The 15,723-nt window shown below is 44.6% G+C and overlaps 1 protein-coding gene across 8 annotated transcripts in view; it reads right to left on the bottom strand.

The window, feature by feature from the left end:
* Positions 1-14,706, bottom strand: part of LOC142829368 (uncharacterized) — a 57,070-nt gene extending 42,364 nt beyond the window's left edge. For 2 of the 8 annotated variants that reach the window (XM_075929085.1, XM_075929091.1), the window contains exon 1: positions 5,533-14,013. Coding sequence is in view for 1 of the 8 variants with exons in the window: in XM_075929088.1 (XP_075785203.1) it covers positions 2,898-2,996 (99 nt within the window). In the remaining 7 variants the exon portion in view is untranslated. Of the gene's footprint in view, positions 1-2,897; positions 3,051-3,274 lie in introns of those variants that run through there. The other 6 variants (XM_075929088.1, XM_075929090.1, XM_075929084.1 and 3 more) reach the window with 6 other exon arrangements.
* Positions 14,707-15,723: the final 1,017 nt, after the last annotated feature.

Raw genomic sequence — 15,723 nt, 5'->3', positions numbered from 1 at the left:
AGGGGTCCGGGGCCGGGAGGGGGCATAGAGTTTCCCTGGTGTTGGCCAGAGTGGCCACCAGGGAAACCTGGGGAGGGCTAGCCTCCCACTACTTCGAATTAAGGGGCTCCACAGCCCTTAATTCGAACTAGCTAGTTCGAACTAGGCTTAATCCTCGTAAAATGAGGTTTACCTAGTTCGAACTAAGGGCTCCGTTAGTTCGAATTAAGTTCAAACTAACGGAGCGCTAGTGTAGCGCCTAGGAAAGTTAGTTCGAACTAACAGATGTTAGTTCGAACTAACTTTGTAGTGTAGACATACCCTTAGATACCTGAAAACTGCTATCATGTCCCCCCTCAATCTTCTCAAACAAACCCAATTCCTTCAGCCTTCCCTCATAGGTCATGTTCACTAGACCTTTCATCATTCTCGTTGCTCTTCTCTGGACCCTCTCCAATTTTTCCACATCTTTCTTGAAATGCGGTGCCCAGAACTGGACACAATACTCCAATTGAAGCCTAACCAGTGCAGAGTAGAGCGGAAGAATGACTTCTCGTGTCTTGCTCACAACACACCTGTTAATACATACCAGAATCATGTTTGCTTTCTTTGCAACAGCATCACACTGCTGACTCATATTTAGCTTGTGGCCCACTATAACCCGTAGATCCCTTTCTGCCATACTCCTTCCCAGACTGTCGCTTCCCATTCTGTATGTGCGAAACTGATTGTTCCTTCCTAAGTGGAGCACTTTGCATTTATCTTTATTGAACTTCATCCTATTTATCTCAGACCATTTCTCCAATTTGTCTAGGTCATTTTGAATTATGACCCTATCCTCCAGATTAGTTGCAATCCATCCCAGCTTGGTATCATCTGCAAACTTAATAAGCGTACTTTCTATGCCAATATCTAAATTGTTGATGAAGATATTGAACAGAGCCAGTCCCAAAACAGACCCCTGCAGAATCCCACTTGTTATGGCTTTCCAGCAGGATTGTGAACCATTAATAACTACTCTTTGAGTAAGGTTATCCAGCCAGTTATGCACCCACCTTATAGTAGCCCCATCTAAGTTGTATTTACCTAGTTTATTGATAAAAATATCATGCGAGACCGTGTCAAATGCCTTACTAAAGTCTTAGGTATACCACATCCACTGCTTCTCCCTTATCCACAAGACTCATTATCCTATTAAAGAAAGCTATCAGATTGGTTTGACATGATTTGTTCTTTACAGATCCATGCTGGCTGTTCCCTATCACCTTGCCACTTTCCAAGTGTTTACAGATGATTTCCTTAATTACTTGCTCCATTATCTTCCCTGGCACAGAAGTTAAACTAACTGGTCTGTAGTTTCCTGGGTTGTTCTTATTTCCCTTTTTATAGATGGGCACTATTTTTGCCCTTTTCCAGTCCTCTGGAATCTCTCCTGTCTCCCATGATTTTCCAAAGATGATAGCTAGAGGCCCAGATACCTCCTCTATCAGCTCCTTGAGTATTCTAGGATGCATTTCATCAGGCCCTGGTGACTTGCAGGCATCTAACTTTTCTAGGTGATTTTTAACTTGATCTTTTTTTATTTTACCTTCTAAAATTACCCTCTTTCCACAAGCATTCACTATGTTAGGCATTCCTACAGACTTCTAGGTAAAGACCGAAACAAAGAAGTCATTTAGCATCTCTGCCAAGTTTCCTGTTACTGTTTCTCCCTCTTCACTGACCAGTGGGCCTACCCTCTCCTTGGTCTTCCTCTTGCTTCTAATGTATTTATAAAACGTCTTCTTGTTTCCCTTTATTCCCATAGCTAGTTTGAGCTCATTCTGTGCCTTTGCCTTTCTAATCTTGCCCCGGCATCCCTGTGCTGTTTGCCTATATTCATCCTTTGTAATTTGTCCTACTTTCCATTTTTTATATGACTCCTTTTTTATTTTTAGATCATTCAAGATCTCGTGGTTAAGCCACGGCAGCTTGGCTTGGACTCCATTTTGTGGATAGATACCATCCTGAATGGGTCAGAGGATAATAAGGACTCCATTGTGGTAGCCCTTCACTATGGACTTTGGCAAGTCCTGAAAGGCTGGAAAAGGGAAGAAGGCTCTGGAAGAATCCAGAGCTTCAGAACTTTTACACCACTGAGTCTATCGAAGGGCACTGCATTACAGCAACCATGACTGAATCACAGAATCATAGAACCATAGAACTGGAAGAGACCTCAGAAGGTCATCAAGTCCAGCCCCCTGCTCTAGGCAGGACCAATTCCAACTAAATCAACCCGACCAGGGCTTTGTCAAGCTGAGACTTAAACACCTCTAGGGATGGAGACTCCACTACTTTCCTAGGTAACCCATTCCAGTGCTTCACCACCCTCCTAGTGAAATAATTTTTCCTAATATCCAGCTTGGACTTCTCCCACCACAACTTGAGACCATTGCTCCTTGTTCTGCCATCTGTCACTACTGAGAACAGCCTCTCTCCATCCTCTTTGGAACCCCCCTTCAGGAAGTTGAAGGCTGCTATCAAATTCCCCCTCACTCTTCGCTTCTGCAGACTAAACAGACCCAAGTCCCTCAGCCTCTCCTCGTAGGTCATATGCTTCAGCCCCCTAATCATTTTGGTTGCCCTCCGCTGGACCCTCTCCAATGCGTCCATATCATTTTTGTAGTGGGGGCCCAGAAATGGACACAGTACTCCAGATGTGGCCTCACCAAAGCCAAATAAAGGGGAATAATGACATCTCTGGATCTGCTGGCAATGCTCCTCTTAATGCAACCTAATATGCCATTAGCCTTCTTGGCTACAAGGGCCCACTGTTGACTCATATCCAGCTTCTCATCCACTGTAACCCCCAGGTAAGGCAGCCAGTGAATAATCACTTGGTGTGGGCATCGAGGATCATCAATACTAGCATCACTTACCTGAAGGACTGATCCTGAGCCACAACACCTGTGCTGATTCCATGTTCCTCCTGTCCAAGCTACATTGGTGCAGTAGGTCTGGAGCTCATCCACGGTCATGTTCCAGTTAGCAGCAGCAGCTGTCCATCTTCAGCTTGCCTTTGCTATCAGGACCTGCAAGTATGAAACGGTTTAGATACCCAGAATGTCACTAAGGATGGGAGCCAGGCTTCATGCCTGCCTGGTTGAACCACTGAAGAGTTTATTATTTGATTATCTTTTCTCCTGGGTTACCCTGCTTGCTGTATACTTCCTTCAGTAAATCATGGCTTGTTTTGCACCTTATTCTGGGTTAAGTTTTTACTCACCTGAGGGAGCGGGGTCAGGCTCTAACTTACCAGATGATTAGATCCCAGAAGCTGGGGATGAATCATCATTCTTCTTGGCACTTATTATAACATTCTCAGTGCAACATGGCAACAGGTAGGAAGTGGCCTTTTCTCTTTTGAGCAGAGGGTGAAGCAAAAATGTATATTTTAATATTGGTTATAAGATTGTAAGTATGATGCATAATGATTTGATGTAATGACTTGCTTATAAGTTCTCTTTCTCTGTCTCTCATGATTAGATAATGTTACTGCAAGGCCTTGCTTCCTGTTAGTATTGCAAATTAAGTTGTACTCCTAGTAACTATTGATCTTTTTTCCACATTCACCACAATGATGGAGTCTCCCCTGTGTGGATTCTCTGGTGCAGAGTGAGACCTTTTGGATTACTGAACATTTTCCCACACTCAGTGCACTGAAGGGGAACCCCAGCACAATGGATTCCTTGGTGTCTCCTGAGGCTTTGAAGGAGACTAAATTTTTTCCCACACACAGCACAGCAATGGGGCTGCTCCCCAGTGTGAATCCTTTGATGTCTGATGAGATGATCTCATAGGCCAAATTGTTTCCCCATGCTCATGGCACAGGAAGAGTTTCTCTCCGCTGTGGATCTTCTGGTGTCTAGTAAGATTTGATGTGAGCTTGAAGCCTTTCCCACACTGGTCACAGCGATGGGGTCTCTTCTCTGAGTGGATTGTCTGGTGATTACAAAAGGCTGACGAATCCATGAATCTCTTTCCGCACTCGGTGCAGGCAGAGGGTCACTCTCCTGAGTGGACTCTCTTGTGGATGGTAAGAGCTGAGATGTAGAAGAATCTCTTTCCACACTCAGCACAGCAATAGGGTCTCTCTCCTGTATGCATTCTCTCATGGGCAGTGAGGAGTGAAAACTGGGTGAATATCTTCCCACACACAGAACAGGGATGGGCCCTCTCCTTTCTGTGGACTTTCCCGTGTGCTTTGAGTGCTTCCTTTTTCCTAAAGCTCTCCCCACACTCGCTACAGTGATACAGATTCTGTCTCCTATGAACTGTCCAGTGGTGGCTTATCAGGTCCCCCTGCACCTTGAATTCTTCCTGGCAGGTACGGCAGGTATACAAGCTCTTTCTGGGCTCACCTTGTCCCGCTGTAGGAGGCTTTAGATGTGACCTGGATTGCCTCTGATAGCTGCCTTGGGTTGCTGGCTCCTTCCTGGTCAGGTTCTTCCCCTGCCTTTGTGGCCCACACTGCCTCTTGTGGTGTCTTCTCTGCTCAGATTTCTGGGCATGGCTCTCTCCTGATGTCCCTGGGAAAGGTCTGGGTGACTCCAGATTACCAGGCCCCTCCTCAGCAGTTTGCCCCTTAGCTCTCCTCAGGGTCCTTGCCCCTGCTTGGCAGAGAAGAGAATCCAGATGTTATTGTCTGTGCCGCTGACAAAAGGAAACCATGAATAGTCCCAGCAAGGGGTTGTGCCTGAGGCATCCCCACATCTCTCCCATCAGAGCAGGGCAGGCCCTCGGTATTTTGACACCAAACTCCTCAAAGCCCCAGTGCTGGGCAGCAGGTCAATGTCCCGCAGGCCTTGTTACTACTCCCCCAAGTTAAAGAATGTGAGAGTCAGCTCCCATGATTCGCTCCCTACTCTGAGGACCATCTCCGCTGGGAGAACAGCATCGCCACAGACTCTCTCCAGAGAGACCTGCATAGAGCACCCCCACTGGGATAGGGGCCAATGGCACAGGGGCAGGGAGGAAGGGACTGGAGGACTCTGCCTAAGTCAGGCCCTATCAAGGTCTGGATCGAGGTGTACAGATAGTTCGGAATGGCTTGCTAGTCTGAACTATCTAGCCCGTGCCGCGTGTAGTCGCGCGGCACGGGGTTCGAACAAGCCGGCATTTAAAAATGGCGCCGGCCGGCTTATGCAAATAAAGCTCGGGAAATTCAAATCCCGGGCTTCATTTGCACGTTCGGTATGCATACATTACCCCGCTAGTTCGCACTAGCGGGGTAGTGTAGACATACCCTCAGTAATCAGATATGATTGACTAGTGCAATAGTCAAACTTGGAGCTGGGACGGGAGTGCCTGGAAGTGACAAAATACTTCTCCAAGCACCCCTAGTCCGGTGATGCAGGAATACAAGCTGTCCTCACTATAAGTCCAAGATATGTTTAAAAAAAAACTTGGACTTATAGGGAAACAGCTTAAAGTGGGGGGTTCCCCCCCTCCCATGACTAACTTCCATTTGAGCAATTTTTTTCCACATGACTTAAGTGAGGGGAATGGAGGGACTTATAATGAATTGGTTCCTACAAGCATAAATGACTTTAGTGTGGAATGGATGTATACCGGGGTGACATAGCGGGGATGGCCTGTATGCCATTGCTAGAGGAGAAACTCCAAATATTAGACCCCTTTCAACTTTGTTTCTCATTTGACAGTAGCTACAGCACTGTCTTGTGGTGTTGTCTTGCCTTTTTATACATGACATCAGCCAGGCAGGACAGGAACGCATGGTCAGGACAACCTCAGAGACCTCTGTGGCTTTGCTTCAGGGAGTCTCCTTCCTGAAATCTCTCTTTGAGGACTCTGACGGGGATGAGTATTTAGGGGCCATACTGGGCAAGCCGTTCACCATGAGCTCCCAGTGGGATGCTGTGGTAAAGAAGGTTAGGCCAGCCTTAGATATATGAATCAAGCTGTGAGTAGGATGGGGAGGTGACACACAGCATCAGTGAAACTGAGACTGGAATAGTGCATCTAGTTTAGGTGTTTACCTTTGAAAAAGATGTTGAAAAACTGGAGATGGGACAGTAAAAGTCACCACATGTTTTAAGAGCTGGAAAAAAAGCCTTCCAGTGAGTCTTGGCAAAAGCTCAACTTGATTAGTTGATAAAGTTGGAGTCCTTTCATGGAGAGACACTATTAATCCAGCAGAGAAAGCACCCGCAGGCTGGAAACTGCAAAGAGATCTATTCCTAGAAATTCTTTGAAATAAGGCACAAATAGTCACCACCATCCGGGGGATTCCCCACTAGAAGAAATGCCCAAGAGCAGGGGTGGATTCTGCATCTCTTGATATCTTGTAATGAAAACTAGATGTTTCTCTGGAATGTGATTGGTCAGCAACTAGCTCCTGTGCCATGCAGGAGGACTGTGATATGCAGACGGTCAGATGAGCTGGTCTAATGGTCCCTTCTGGATCCAAAGTCTCCTAATTGATGTGTAGCTGAATGTAGTATAAGAACATAAGAACAGCCATACTGGGTCAGACCAAAGGTCCATGCAGACCAGTAGCCTGTCTGTTGACAGTGGCCAATACCAGATGCCCCAGAGGGAGGGAATTCATAAGGTAATCCTCATGTGATCCCTCCCCTGTCACCCACCTCCAGAGAAAGAGGCGCTAGGGATACTGTTCCAACCCATCCTGGCTAATAGCCATTGATGGATCTATTCTCCATGAATTTATCTAGTTCTTTTTTGAATCCTGATAAAATCCTAGCCTTCACCACATCCTCTGGCAAGGAGTTCCAGAGGCTGACTGTGAAAGCAGCATGGGGAACAAGCCTCTGGTGTTTTACCCTGTATTTTGATGGATTTCCAGAATCAATAGTAATTGGGTGGGGTGATCCACAAGGAGCAGCTCAAACATCCAAAGGGGCTGGCCATAAGCAAGACATTAGCCCTGCAGGAGAGAGGTAGGTGTTGCAGTGACATCACAAAGGCCTTTAGCAAGACCTCGACGTATTGGGCAATGATGGTGGTGACCTCACAGAGAGTCCATGACATCAGCCAGGCAGGACAGAGATGCATGGTCAGGACAACCTCAGAGACCCCTGTGGCTTTGCTTCAGGGAGTCTCCTTCTTGAGGTCTCTCTGAGGACAGAGAGAACATTCTGGTTCATGAACATGAGTGCTTGGAGGAACCTCTGTCAAGTTTTCTCCTTCTCTTTGCCTGGTTTGACTAGAAAACAGACATCCCTGTGGAGAAGGTAAGAGCCTCTGAAGGTCTGGAATCTGTTCAGTCTGATCCACTTGGTGCCAGTTGAATTCTAGGCAAGGAGAACACTAGAACTCTAGATTGAGGTGGCAGAATTTGATTTCCTACTTAGGACTTCCTGCCTTAGAATCACCTGGAAAATGGGGGTTTCTCTATTTGCTTTCTTTTTTCCTTCCTCCTTCCCTCATTACTCTTCTTTTCTTGCCTCTGTCCTCAGGACCAGACGGAGGCATGGGTGAGTCGGGCAGCTGCCCAGGACGCCAACCGATGAGGGGCGCCTGATGCCAGCTGTAAGGGGCATCCCTTACAGCTGCCATCAGGAGCCGCGCACCCAGCTCCCGCAGCACCGGCCCCACAGCATCAGTCAGCAGCGCCCTCCCCCCCATGGCTGCGGGGCCCTGTACGGCCTGGTGTGCAGGCCATAATTTGGGCCCTTGCAGAAAAAATAATGCATTAAATTGGATGGCTAAATTAGCCCGCACAAATTTAACCAGTGATGACATGCTAGTCGTCCTCAGGGAGTGCTTACTTCCTGAGGATTTTATAGCATTTCCTGCAGATCTGGCTAATTCTATCAACCCTGACTTTAATGCTATGTACAAAGCTTTGTACAATGTTTTTTATCCTAATGATGACATTAGAGGCCATTACTATTCAGATAAACAAAGAGAAGGGGAGCGTCTGGAATTGTATTTTATCCGGAAAGAATTACTCCAATGTTTAGCTGGTCTTGGAGCAGGAATTGATGGGAATGTACATGACACTCCAGAGTTTAGGAAGTCACTCTTCCAAGAACTCCTTCCATCAATTAAAGCGGCTTTAAGTGGGTTGAGCTATGAAAGCACACCGCTGGATGTAATGAAAGATAGAATCAGAGAAGTTTTTGACTGGCAGCTCCAGGCGGGACTAATTAAAGTGTCAGTACCACCAAGGAAAATTTCTGAAGTAAAAGATATCAAGCCTCCAATACCTGCAAGAAGAAGAATTCCTCCTCCACCACCCTCAAGCTTCAACTTCAGGTCGGTTTGTCCCAAGACAAAGTGTACACCAACAACCTTCACAGATACCATTCCAACCTACTAAGATCTTTAGAGGGAAGCGAGAAGAACTGGCTGCTACTAGACAAGTCTTAGCCAATAGATTAGCTTATCATCTCCCATGGGAGAAGGTTAAAATGATGGATATTGATCAGATTTTCTGAGAGATTCCAAGGACAAGTTGCTATGGCGATGGGCAGCCTTCAGAATGTTCAGGTGCCACCTACAAGTAATCTGAACCCTCTATACTGATGGAGCCAAAGCTGGCCTCAGCCCCTGCATGAAATTGCTAGAATAGACTATGATGCATTTGGAAGACCTACTGTTCTAGTAGAATTAAAAGGCCAGTTCGGGGCAACTAGGCAAAGGATGCTAGTGGATACAGGGGCGTCCACAGGCATTATATGCACAAAAACCTTTCCTATGACCAAGAAATCTAAGTACATTTATTCCAAAACTTTACAATCTTATAACGGGAAGAAATCAACAATTCCTTTTGCTTCTGACATCAAGTGCCGGATTGGAATGATGGTAGCCAATATATCTATCGGGTTGCAAGATTTAGATGGCATCGGCATTATGGGAATTGACATGATGAAAGAACTCGGAATCATCGATTTGCCAAATCAACAAGTTCTTCGGGCGAAAAGACATGATGCAGATGCTACGACAGTTGTTTCGAATGTGTATCGCCTAGGTGCAATAAAGGCAAGTGAAGAACTGCAAATGCCTTCCTGGGAGGATGACATCCGAGAAGCAATTAGCGATCATCTAGCAGTGTTTGCTAAACACAAGCAGAGTTGTGGAAAAACTTCGGAAGTCGTAGATGTTCCTGGTCCTGACCCGAAGCCTATGAAACAGTATAGGTACCCAGTGGAAGCAGAGAATGGCATAGAAGAAACTATTAACAATCTAGTTTCGCAAGGAGTCCTCATTAAGACACAAAGTCCATGTAACTCCCCAATTTGGCCAGTCATCAAAGCCGATGGAAAGACCTGGAGACTAACAGTGGACTACCGGGGCGTGAACAAGGTAACCCCGAGGATGGCTCCTGTAGTGGCCAAGTTCCCAGAAATAATGGCCCAGATTGCCGAAGGTGCCAGATGGTTCTCAGTCTTAGATATTTCCAACGCGTTCTTTTCAATACCAATTGCCTCCTCTGCTTGGCATAAGTTCGCATTCGCATTCAGAGACCAGCAGTACACCTTTACTAGGCTTCCTCAGGGATTCCACAACTCGCCTACAGTGTGTCACCGCATCATCAGAAAGGTTCTCAAAGATATCTCATATTCTAACCACGTGATATCCTATGTCGATGATATTTTAATTGTGACCAAAGATAGGCAAACACATCTCAAGGTGCTAGAAGAAGTATTGAAAGCTTTAAAGCAAGCTGGATTTTTGATTAATCCGCAGAAAGCACAGCTTGTGAAACAACAGGTTGATTATCTTGGCGTACATCTCAGTCAAGAAGGAAGGAGACCTGACCAAGCGAGGGTAGAACTGATATCAAAATTACCTGCCCCTACAGATGTACACAGCCTTCGTTCGTTTCTAGGCCTTACCGGATTCTGTAGAGACTTCATTGAAGAATTCGGTAAGAATGCCAGACCACTCTATAAATGACTGAATAAAAGACAAGAGTGGAACTGGGGCCTGGAACAGCAACAAGCTTTTCAATACCTGCGCACAGCTTTGATGAGAGCACCAGCATTGGCCTATCCCAATCCAGATAAGGAGTATTATTTTACCCTTACAACAGGCAAAGAAGCAATAGGTGCGGTTCTTCTTCAACATCAAGGTACATCTCTCAAGTCAGTAGCCTATGGCTCCTGAACACTATCCGGTGTAGAGAAACAATACTCATCTTGTGAAAAGGAAGTGTTGGCGTTGACATGGGCGCTAATCCATTGGGAATATCTCATTGGAAAAACCCCCATTGTCTTAAGAACCAGTCATAGCCCAGTAAGTTACATCATATCAGGCCAAGCTAACAACGGTAGAGTTAGTCACCCAAGGCTGGCGAGATGGACTCTAGCCTTGATGAACCACAACATCAAGATTGAGCCCACTAAGTCACAGTCATTGGTTCCTACAAGTCTCTCAGTACCAATTGGTCCTGACCAATGACACTAATGTCCAATACCAGATCAAGTGGAAACGACAATTAAATCCCCATTTGAACTATTATCCAAATATGAAGATGTGAAGAATAGAGCTACTCATAACATCTGGGTAGTTGACGGCAGTTGTTACCGCCGTGAAGGCAGTGTAGTTACAGGTGCTGCAGCACTCCATGCGTATATTGAACGAAAGATTCAGAAGCCTGTGTCTTTGCCATCGGCACAAGCCGCAGAGATTATTGCAGTCATCCTGGCGCTGGAGAACACTAATACAGATAAAGATCTAGCTATCTGTACTGACTCCGACTCGGTGCTATGGTCGTTTATCGACTGGATGGTCATCTGAAAACAACAAGATATATGCACCAATGACAGCCGACCCGTAAAGTATGCTCAGTTACTTAATTATGCTTGGAGTCTTGCTGAGACAAGGAAAGGGAAAACCTATCTCTTTAAAGTTTGAGCACATAGAAAGGACCATCAAGAGATTTCCTTGCTCAACAATCAAGTGGACCAGTTAGCTAAGCAAGCTGCCACCTTGGATAAGAGGTTATCATGGAAATTACCACCGCAGTATGATGAAATCCATGCTGTTAAAGTCGTTCCACCGCTAAAAGATACTCTAGATATTGTTAATGTACAGAACTCGGACAGAGAGCTTATGAAATTGTTGGATAAAAAGCAATGTAAGAACTTTGTAATCGAGAGAAATCTACAAGGACCCATAATGGCTCAAGAAGTCATTGATGGCCAAAACATAGGAATACCCCTTCTAGTGATGCCAACTGTTTTAAGACCTGACTTAATCGAACTAGTGCATGCACAGGGTCATTTTGGCCTGGAGAAGACCATCTCCCGTATTAAATCAGTGGCTTGGTGGCCTCAGATGACAGCAAATACTGAACATTATATTAACAGTTGTTTAAGGTGTGCTCAAAACAATCCCAAACCTGTTAATAATCAGATTCCAATGAAACATCAGTCTATTGATGGACCTTGGAGAAGATTACAAATTGATTTCATCGGACCGTTACCAAGGACAGGAAAGGGAAATGAATATTGCTTGGTGATCATCGATCCTTTCACCAAGTGGACTGAGGCCATCTCCACGAGAAACTGCACGGCCAAAACAACGGCTCGTGTGTTGTTGAACGAAATATTCTCAAGATACGGTTTACCATCAGTCGTAGATAGTGACTAAGGGTCATATTTCACAGCTGAAATCATAAAACAACTATGTGTCGCGCTAGGAGTTAAACAGCGTTTTCATATTGCAGGACATTCACAGTCATCGGGACTGGTGAAGCCTTCCAACTGTGTCTTGAAAACTGCTTTAAGAAAGGTTGTAGAAGCCTCCAGAAAGCAGTGGGATATACATCTCCCACTTATTCTGATGGCTATAAGATCAACGGTAGGGTCACACAGTTATACGCCCTACGAAGTTCTCTTCTGCAGGCCAATGAAAACACCTGAGATTTGGTGGGTCGAAGGAGGGATGCCACCCGAAGGTTTTCATCCTCGAATAAAAATAGCAGAATATCTGAGGCAGTTATTAGAAACGCTGTATAACATCCAACAGTCAGTGGCTGTCACATTAAACAGCAACATGCAGAAGATGGATAGAAGACTGGCGGAAGAACTTAAATTTCATGAATGGAGTGTCAGAGATAAAGTCCTGTACCGACACTTCAGTGAAAAGAGCCACCCGTTAAGTCCAAGATGGATGGGACCTTGTTACATCATCAACAAGGCAGGCCCAACTGTGTACCAAATAGAAATTCCAACTAAAAAGAACCAGAAGATTGTAAAATGGTTCCACTCCAGTCAATTAAAAGAGTGGAAGGGGAAGTAAATAGGAGAGCCCATAGATAGCTAGGAGGGGTAAAACATCAAACTATCAAAGAAAACTACTAACTCAGTATCTTGTTATGTTTTGCAGGGCGAAACAACAATGGCAGCAGTATTGTATCATGTATTATGAGATATTAGCATTAGCCAGTTCATGGACCGTTATATTAGGCAGTGATAAACCTTACACTGAGGCATTGGTATTAGGGCAAGATGAGGTGTGGAGATGTCGTACTGGGGATATTCCTTTAAAATATTGGAATATCAAGACAACTGCCCAAGATGAGTCTCCTTTAGATCGTTATGTCTGGACAGAAATGTCATCTGCAAATCCCATCTTTAACATAAAACGCATCGAGACCTTTAACTTTCAACCAAATGATGAAAGATGGCAAGATAGAGTACCAGTGATACTGGTGTACGCTCCCCAACGTATCACTCTCAGGGTTATTCAGGACCATAGGCGTTGTCACCTAGAAATCTGAGATGAGAGTGAGGGTAACGTTATAGCCTATTTTGTCAAGCACTATGATACGACCAAGTGGCTTGAAATTAATGTCTCAGGTTGGTTAAACGCCACGGTTTATACTAAGAGGGGAAGGCGCTGATGGGCTTTTACAGGCGAAAATTTATGTGCCGACAACAGGACAACTAGGTGTCTGACCGCTTGTACAAAAATACTGTCTGGTTGGTCAGGACCTGCTTGTATTTACATGGACATGCTGTACACTCCAATAATCAGAAAGGGGCAAAATCAAGTGACATGGGTTATAAAATTATATCATGGCCATAATGTCACAAACAACTTTCCAGCAGTAGTGACATCCCCCAGTGGAGTGGTTACAAACATCTTCCTAGGTTGTGACAAAAATTCAAGGTCCGAGGTATTGCACCATTATGAAAGGTCCCCTAGTTGTGAGGAGAATCCACAACCTGCGACATTTGTCTGTGTGGGCTATTTCGTTGCAAACATCACAGAATCTGGCACCTGGGGGGTATCGAGTATTTTTGGCATAAAATATTATGTCAAAATGCTGGTAGCAGAACCTCCCCAGGAGTATGAGATGGGTCCATACGTAATAAAAACTAACATTGCCAGACAAGTGTTGATTGAGCCAAAATATCAAATAAAATGGATACATGTACCCTTGCAAGTTACTACCGTTAGTATAAAACCATCCTGTCAAAAGTTTGTAAAACCTCTGATGGATGGGTGGGAAATGTGGTTGTTACAGATTTGCCTCCTCCAAAACATCTCGTATTCGAGGCAGACGTGATCTAGCAGGTAAAGTGCTGGGCGGTCTTGGTACCGGCCTAGGCACAGTATCTACTATAGATAACGCAAGATTGGCTAAAAACCTTGCCAAAGTTGCCTTAGAGGCACAAGATATGGTCCACCCAATAGAGGAATCAATCCAGGGATTAGATAAAGTCCAGCTCAACGTAGCAGAGCTGCTACCAATGTGGATAAGATCTCAGGAAGAGGATCATTTAAAATTGATCCAAGCCATGCAGGGTATCCAAAATGAAACTGCGTTGGCCTTGGCTTGTGTCCAAATTCAAAACATACTTCTAGAATTAGTCTGAAATATAATACGTGAAGCACTCACAGGCCGTCCTCCTCTTGAGATTGCCGCACTGGTCAAGAACATGTTCTCTCCATTTGAACAGGAGAATCCGGATTGATGGACCATGTTACATTCACAGTTTGATCCGTATTGAGTACCTTACATCTGATGATGTTAACAATTATAGATGCCCGTAAAGAATTAATATTCCCACTAGCCACTCTGGATATGTTTGTCAACGGCTTGATACTCATGCCAACATTGGATCGAGCATGGGCATACGAAACCAGTGAAGGTACCTTTGCTACAGTTAATATGCAAGCATGCTTTGAACATCCGAAAATGGGCTATACCTGCACGACCGGTTTATGGGATCAGGGTAACTTGTACCTAAATTCGTACGAGGGAGAGTGTACTTATGAACTCTGCCCAATACCACTAGAAAACAATATTACGGTAGTAATTCAAGTGGATCAATCATGCTTCTATATTCGCAGTCTATGCCGTAAATGCACAGTCAACAGGTTCTATACTGTGAAAATGCCTAAAAGAACGAATCTGTGTCTGTGTAAAGTATTTGAAATCAAGGGCTGTGATGTTAATCTAAAAATGACAGAGACCTCTTATCAAGAGATTACGGCCAGGTATGCCATTATTAAGACGGTGACCCCAATCTCTTTGGGTCCGAGTTTGGAAGCAATAAAATCCATGATGATCCACTCCAATTTGAAAAATATCATCAACAATATTCATAATGTCAGCGAGAGGGTACATGTAGTGGTTCAACACGCTGCAAACAAAATTAACATTGGCAAACGGATGCAATCCAAAACCACATGGTGGCAGACATTATTTGGCAACATCTTTGGCGACATTTCTAAAATCAGTATGGCGTCTCTGCTAACTAACCCCCTGGGCATTTTATATATCGTTGTGGCGTTATTGATCATATATATATATTGGTACTTACTATCTACATCTGCTGTCCACACCAAAGGTCTGCACCTATCTTTGCATTCAATCCAGTGTGATCGATGGACATCTACGTTTCTCCTCCGACGTGCATCGAGGAGGGGAAATGTTACAAATTATGCAGTGATTGAATGCTTATATAATGTATCATCATGCTTATACCAATGTATCATCTGTAACAATGAGCATAATGTATAACTTGGTCTAAATTGTCATCGTTGTATCTATCATGCATTGCTGTATCATGGCATGTCTTGTAATGTAACTGTCAATCATTCTCAGAAACCATTAGTGCCTAGTCACCTGGCACGTAGTGTCCAACTGACTGTATAAATTTGAAGGTGTATGAATATTCATCAAATGACTGTTGCTCATGAATATGTAATTTCCAAAGTGTGTCATCCAATCATTTTAAACTTATGTAAATAGGCATTCCATCTCCACCAATCATTTCAAACCTGAGCCTGCATGAATATGCATAAGCCTAATCTTTATAAGACCGAGCAATGCCCGTTTCTGTTGTTGTGTCGGGCTGCTGTAGCGTCGGGTTCTAGGTTAAGGTGTGTGTGAGACATCTAGTCTTAGTCCTAGGTACCTAAAGAGTGAATGCATTAATTTAAACTTCCAGGTGGACTCAATTGTGCAGCCTCAGCAAACATTTTTTTTTAAATTTTTGGAGGGGGGTTGTATGTAAAATATTTCACAGTATCAAGTTTCCTTAGCCGCAGCATATCAGCTAGGGAACAGCTGCCTTTTCTAAGTATTGGGATGCACTGTGCCTTGAAGAACATCACCCTGGGAAGCCTGTACTGAGCTGTTGGAGGGGGACGTGACTCCTGCCCTCCCTATTTTTCCAGCTACCATAGCTGGCTCACTATTTGGAGTAACTGTTATCCTTATGTTATGCCCCTCCCTATCCTTGGTTTTCCTGTCAC

The sequence above is a fragment of the Pelodiscus sinensis genome, chromosome 4, assembly GCF_049634645.1.
Source record: "Pelodiscus sinensis isolate JC-2024 chromosome 4, ASM4963464v1, whole genome shotgun sequence".
NCBI lineage: Eukaryota > Metazoa > Chordata > Testudines > Trionychidae > Pelodiscus > Pelodiscus sinensis.
Note: the sequence above shows the minus strand (reverse complement) of the source record. Positions and strands in the feature narration are given on the sequence as shown.